This window comes from Xiphophorus maculatus, chromosome 15, assembly GCF_002775205.1.
Source record: "Xiphophorus maculatus strain JP 163 A chromosome 15, X_maculatus-5.0-male, whole genome shotgun sequence".
NCBI classification, from domain to species: Eukaryota; Metazoa; Chordata; class Actinopteri; order Cyprinodontiformes; family Poeciliidae; genus Xiphophorus; species Xiphophorus maculatus.
The window spans coordinates 9,554,989-9,561,408 of NC_036457.1; the positions used below are offsets into that span (position 1 = coordinate 9,554,989).

The 6,420-nt window shown below is 36.2% G+C and overlaps 1 protein-coding gene across 1 annotated transcript; it reads right to left on the reverse strand.

The window, feature by feature from the left end:
* Positions 1–914: 914 nt before the first annotated feature.
* On the reverse strand, positions 915–5,747 carry ostm1 (osteopetrosis associated transmembrane protein 1). Its single transcript, XM_005802612.3, has 6 exons — positions 5,262–5,747; positions 4,917–5,031; positions 3,663–3,760; positions 3,450–3,560; positions 2,917–3,082; positions 915–2,084 (listed from the first exon to the last, which is right to left on the reverse strand). Exons 1-6 carry the CDS (start codon positions 5,655–5,657, stop codon positions 2,029–2,031), a joined length of 942 nt encoding a protein of 313 aa, XP_005802669.1. The 5' UTR covers positions 5,658–5,747; the 3' UTR covers positions 915–2,028.
* Positions 5,748–6,420: the final 673 nt, after the last annotated feature.

Below are 6,420 nucleotides of genomic sequence, written 5' to 3' on the forward strand. Positions count from 1 at the left end.
CCTCAATTGTAAATGTAAACAGTAGTCCCCCAGACGGCAGCCTAATCCCAGGATAAATGTTTGTTCAAGGACATTAGTGATCAAAGAACACCATGAAGACCAAGGAACACAGAGAAAAGACTGCAGAGAAGTAGCTTTGAACATTTTGCACAGCACAAGTGAAAAAAGCATGGCACAACATCAAATCTACCAACACATGGTCAAGGAAAAAAAAGAGCATTAACCAGAGAAGCAACCAACCATTGGTAGTCTTGGAGGAGATGCAGAAACCTGCAGGTTGGGTGGAAGAATCTGTCAACTGCATGCAAAAGATCATAAACACGCAGGTGATAGAGACAGAAAAGTTGTTCAGAAATGACAAGAAAATGATAGTAAGCGCAAGCAAATCAATTATAAAACTATAAATAATTTGAGCTTCCCCTTCCAGCAGGACAACAAACCATACAGACATACAGACAGTTACAACAAAACTGTGTTTAGATGCATTTGCATAACCCAACAATAATCTAGCTTCAATGGTAGCAAAAGTGATTCTGTAAGTTATCAAGTCAAGGAGGCTAATTACAAATGCACTCAACACTTTATAGGTTTTTCTTCTTAATCATGGAAATGCAAAATGTTACAAATTAACAAGTCTGAACTGGGGGTATATTTAATATTTTTCTTGTGCATGAGTAGTACAAGGAAACAACTTTCTGCCTTCCTTCCACTTTGAGAAATTTTTTTTACTAAACTATACCAATAATCAGTCGCTCCTGTTCAGCTTTTGAAAAACATTAAGGAAAAATATTAATTTTAAAAAAACAAATCTTTTTTTTTTTGCAATTTTAATTACTTATAACCCTGAATATTGTTCAGATCATCAGTCAGCAATTAAAAGTCTGTTTGAAAATTAAACTACAAGTACCCCAAACTTGTTTGTGACAAAATGGATTTATTTGCATTTGAAAATTAAAGTTTGCATTACTTTAGAGCATATTTATCAACATAATACTCATCCATCCAGAAGATGATTTTATGCAGAAACCCTTAAAAAATTAAATCAAATATCAGTGCAAAACAACAACAGAGAACATTAAAAGCTTTATGCAACCTCAAAAAAAAAAAGAAGCTGACTAGAAAACAGGTAACATCACAGTGTGGTACTTTGGAGTGCTCTTACATTGTGTCTAATGTCTTTATTTACTCCCCAGCCAACCAATGTGCACCCCCAGCCCTCACCCCTCCTTCTTACAGCAGTTACATGTCACCACTAATGGACATCAAGTGCTTCCTTTTTGCAGCTCTCTTCTGGACATACATTAGAGACAGAAAACCCATTTCTCCATCCATAAATAGAGCACATACAGCTACACACACACACACACCCACACACACACGATATTTAGGCCACTCACTTTCTATAGTGACAGCAGGATGCACTTAACAACCCAAAGATTGTTAACAAGTTAAAAAGGAAGAAAACGAGAATTAAAAGGATATTGTGCAGATATGTTATTAACCATCTGATTAGTTTACAATGTTAGAAGTTAAAGTGATTTAAACACAAAACCTGCATTGAAGGTATTAATCGTGTAATATGTAACTAAGCAGACTTGTTGCAAATTTTTTTTAATTAACATTTAAATTATTCATGATTAACTCAGATTTTTATTAACTAATTAACGTAATTAAACTGTAAAGTTCTGCATTACATATCCCAAATGTAATCACTTATATGTTTTTGTAATTAATAATACAAAATTACCTCCTGGATGATGAATTTTAAGAAAAGCTTCCAATAGGATGTGAAAGCAAACATTTAATGAACACAAACCCTTTTTGGACATATTACAGCTGAGTGCATTTCTATTCTTTCTAATTATATCTTGATCCATCCCAGTCTTGTGAATACTCTTATTGGTTAAGAAGAAGAAAAAAGTAAAAACAAAATAGCTCTTTAGTCATATGTTTTTGGAAGCCAAAAAAACACCTCAGAAATTGTGAAGGATAACCACACAAGTTGTCCAAATCCAAAAAACGTTTATTTCAGCTTTGTTTGTCCTGAATGTTCATCAGGCTGGTGTGTGACTTTGCTCGCTTGGCTGTAAAAAGACAAAAACAGAAAAATCTTTTTTAAAAAAGCAGAGATAATCAAAAATTAAGTTTGGAAACAAAACAGGAAAGAATCTGAAGCTCAATAAAATGTTTTAAAATAGTTTTATAACATTGATGCTTTACCGAGCTAGATCTGCATACAGTACAATTATTGACTAAAGCAAAAGCTCATCTTTAATATGAGCATTTTCACAACGTCAGAAAGAACCTACAGTGATGCTGTTAGGTTAAATTCACCTCATTTAATGTTTTAGGAATGAAGTCTTTTAATTTAGGAGTTTGTTGTCTCCATGCTGATTCAGTGAGCTCTTTCTCTCTCATCTGATACCAACAATAATCAACTCTCACATATTGGATTGACAAAAACTACTTACAGTCTATTTGTAGAAATAAATAACCTGTATATTCCACTTTATTTGAAATTTTGTCTTCTCCATATACAACAGTGTTTTTATAGTGTTCCACATGGTTCTGAACTTGGGTAACTCCTGTTACTTCTATTCAGGAGAAAAATTGTTACCTTCACGTATTTAATTTTATTTTATTATATTACATCATCTTCATTTGTACGGGTGTGTTATGCTTATCTGTTGGAATTGGGAAAGCACAGATATAAATTTTTAACCAAAATATAACAGTAACCAATGCAAGAACCATCTACACACACATACAAACTGAAACTCTTCTATAATCTATAATCAAATCCACAATATCGCAGTCAATCCACCCCTCCCAAACCTCAACCACAAAGACCCCAAATCCTTCAAAAAACCCAGTCAAAAAATCTGTGACAATGGCTGAATTAAGCTCGTTACTCACGGTGTATGAGCTTGCGTTTCTTTTGTTCCGAGTGAAGGAAGCTGCTCAAGTAGAAGATGATGGGCAGAAAAAGCATAAAACTGGACACAGCAATGACAGGAATCGTCTCCTCGCGAGGTAAGGAGCAAGCGAAGTTCTTGCTCCAGAGCTTCCGGGTCATATTCATCTGAAACGAGTCAACGGGTTCAGTCACAGCAGACCTCATCTGTCCTAGAACAGCATTAACTCAACCTGATCAAACCTTCCCTTCAGATGAACATCTACTTTCTGCTGCTATTGTAGCTTTCTAACAGACTGAAGTGCTACTTGTTCCTAATCTTAAGTGGAATGAAATTTTCTCTTGGTTTGATACTCCTTATTTTATTGAGTGCAAATCAGTTTAATTATTTTATTTTTCCTCACACCTGACCAACAGTAAGTAGTTCAGAAAGTAAAAAAAAAAAAAAAACATGTTAAGACATCTTCCTGTAGGAGGTGCAGTTTTCCCACTTCATAATAAAGACTCTTTCCCCACATTATGTATAAATACATACCGAATCCTCCAAGTCAATACACAGGGTGCTATTCTTCTCCATTCCACTGTACAAGTCATTCAGTCCCTTATAAGCATTTTTACAGTTTTTGCACAGTTCTGTATGGTTACCCTGTATGGAAGAGTGTAGAAAAAAAAGTCACCAGAGTCTATTTATGGAACAAAATATATGTAAAAGAAAAAATGACAGATAGACAACCAGATCATGTCATACCTCTTTATACTTCTCAAAACAGGTGATGGTTTGATTGAGAAGAGTCAGGTAATAAAGTGTGTCATTGTTCGGGCCTGTTAAATCCGTAGTGACACATTCTGTAGAACAGTATTTAAAAGACTTTTAAAAATTAGCTAAACAGCTGTAAGATGCATTACAGCAAGTGGAGGCATGATAACAAAATGATAACAAAAAGTGGGATGATGACACAATTAGTTCATAATGAGATACTGACAAATATTTCGAAATACAGCAGATGCGTTAGTTTTTGTGTATTTTTATGACTTGTTACATTTTGGGGGGGTTTTGTGTTGTGTTGAAGTAAACATAAAGTGAGTACACTCCAAAGTTAATATCATAAATGAGGTTAATGTTGAGACACTAATAGAAGAATTAAGCTTTCTAAACCTAATTTGTGTTTTTTTGTTTTTGTTTTTTTTTTTGGGGGGGGGGGGGTGAAGCATTTCTGTTTTGTTTCTACTACCAAATCTCTAAATATAACTTCTCAGACATTAGGAGCAGAACTTTTAGCTTTTTAATCTCATAAATGTAAAAGCAGTGTGACTTGTTTTCATTGCATTTTCAGGAGAAGTTTCATTGCATTAGCAACATAATATTCTTGTTACCTTTCTCATGTACTCTATATCTGGTCACACTATAATGAGGAGGGGAACTGATGTTACTGGAATTTAAATCAACAGTCTAGATTGGTCAGCAAGGGAATTCACACCTTTGGGACATTTTTCATGTTGCAGTCACAAACTTCAATGTATTTTGGAAGAAGGTTTTCTGGTCAGAAAAGCCTAAAATTGAATTTTATGGGATAAAGCTGGTTCTACTAAGTGTTGACCCAGCGGGACTAGCTATGAATGCTTGCCACACTTCCATATTTTTTATTTATTCAATGAAGAAAATCTTTATCATTTTTCCTCCTCTAAACAATCATGCATGTCTATCAGTTGCAGCTGTAGCAACAGTAAATGTGTACCCTGAAACAATGCCTGGCATTCTTCTGCAGACATAAAAATTTGTAAGTAAATCTACCATATCTGATCCACTTGTAATCATTGAATTTTATCCCAGCCCATGAATGAGGACAGAAATTCCAGTCATTACAAACTGGGTCACATGTTTATACGGGGTGTGCAGTTTAAGTACCTGCATGCTCCGTATAAAAACAAAACAACAAAAAACACACATGTCAATGCATGTGTGTCGCTTATAATCCTATAAATCTACTGCTTCAGAACTTACGTTTACAATTTGATTTTTTCCAAATGGTATCCAGGCTGCCGTAGAGAAGGAAGACGAGCATCAGTCGGTCACTGCGCAGAATGCTGTCCCTACAACTCTCATTAGCAGGACCCAACTGAAGAGACAAGCATTCAATTTAGATATACGTGCAAAGATATATTTATTTGAGCGTTCTAGTACATTTTTATTACCGATGCAATACAATTATCTGACAGGGAAAAGGGAGCTTCCTCAAATTTCACAGTCACATTACTAAACTCGTGACTGAGTCGACAGCGCATGACCAAATCCAGCTGTAAGCTTAAAATTAAATCACAGAAGAGACATTTGTGTTTTATTTTATACCTTGTCTGATGAGATGTTGAGGAAGACTTCGGAGAGGCTGCTATACCCTGGGGAGCAGTTCTGGCACACTCTGACGGGTCGAGCAGCAGGAACCAGGCAGTTCACAAAAGCTACATACCGCTGACCGAACAGCCGGAGCAGCTCTGTGCAGTACTCGCTGAACTCCAGGTCATCGGGGAAGGAGGACAGCAGATTGATCCAGTACGAAGAGTCCACAGCAGGCTTGTAAACAGGCGAGCTGACCACGGCAGAGGAGCCGTGGCTGTGATCACTGGGAGCTTGTAGCGGGTTTGCAGCTGAATCCGAAGCGGTGGCGTTCAAGGCATCAATAAGTCCAAGAGAATAAATATTTAGAATTATAAGTAGAAGACCCAGATTATATCTGTGCAGCGACATGGCTGAAAAACAGTTTTGTTTTGGTGCGTCACTCCAAACAACCCATGACTTCCTCGTTTTCAACCAGCACGGTCATGTGACTTGTGATGTGAAGTCTCGCGAGAAAGCCCCAGGTCAAAGTACTTGAACTACAAGTCGGATAACAGTTTGAGCATAGTTAGCCAAAAGTGCAAGAATTCAGTAAATACCTGAGAAGTTAATTAAACCCATTAAGTATGAGATAATTTAAATAAAATCCGAAATAAAGACAATACAAATATACGAATACAAAGCTTAATTGGGGGATCAAAACTAAACATGTTACCTGTGTGTAACACACATGGCATGTCAGCAATAACGTTTTAAACAGATTTAGGACAGTAAATAAAAAGCAATATTCCAAGCTTTGAATATTTCATACATTATTGATTAGTTAGTCATCTGAAATTGGAAAAATACGGCACAACTTGACACCAATACTGAAAATCCTCCTAAACTGAGCATAGAAAACGTCAGAGCAGCCAAAAAGATCTATGTTCTGGAGGAGCTGCAGAGAAATATGGGTTGCACTGTCAAGGGGATCACCATTAGCTGCACACCCAGAAATCAAAACCAAAGCCATTATTGAACAAAGCGATTTATTCTTAAAGTTTGCAGCAAATCATGTGGAGAACACTGAGCAAGCTGCACAATTTAACTTTTTGCCATACATGTTAAACAATTGATGGATAGCTAACATCCTGAAATCATCCTGAAAATACCTTCCCAACTGTCTGTCTCTGCC

Coding starts and splice junctions, on each gene's coding strand:
- ostm1 (XM_005802612.3), bottom strand. CDS start 5,657: ATGTCGCTGCACAGATATAATCTGGGTCTTCTACTTATAATTCTAAAT. Junction 3,083..3,449: donor GTATTGACTTGGAGGATTCG/GTATGTATTTAT, acceptor GACTCGTTTCAG/ATGAATATGACCCGGAAGCT. Junction 2,085..2,916: donor GAAACGCAAGCTCATACACC/GTGAGTAACGAG, acceptor GTCTTTTTACAG/CCAAGCGAGCAAAGTCACAC.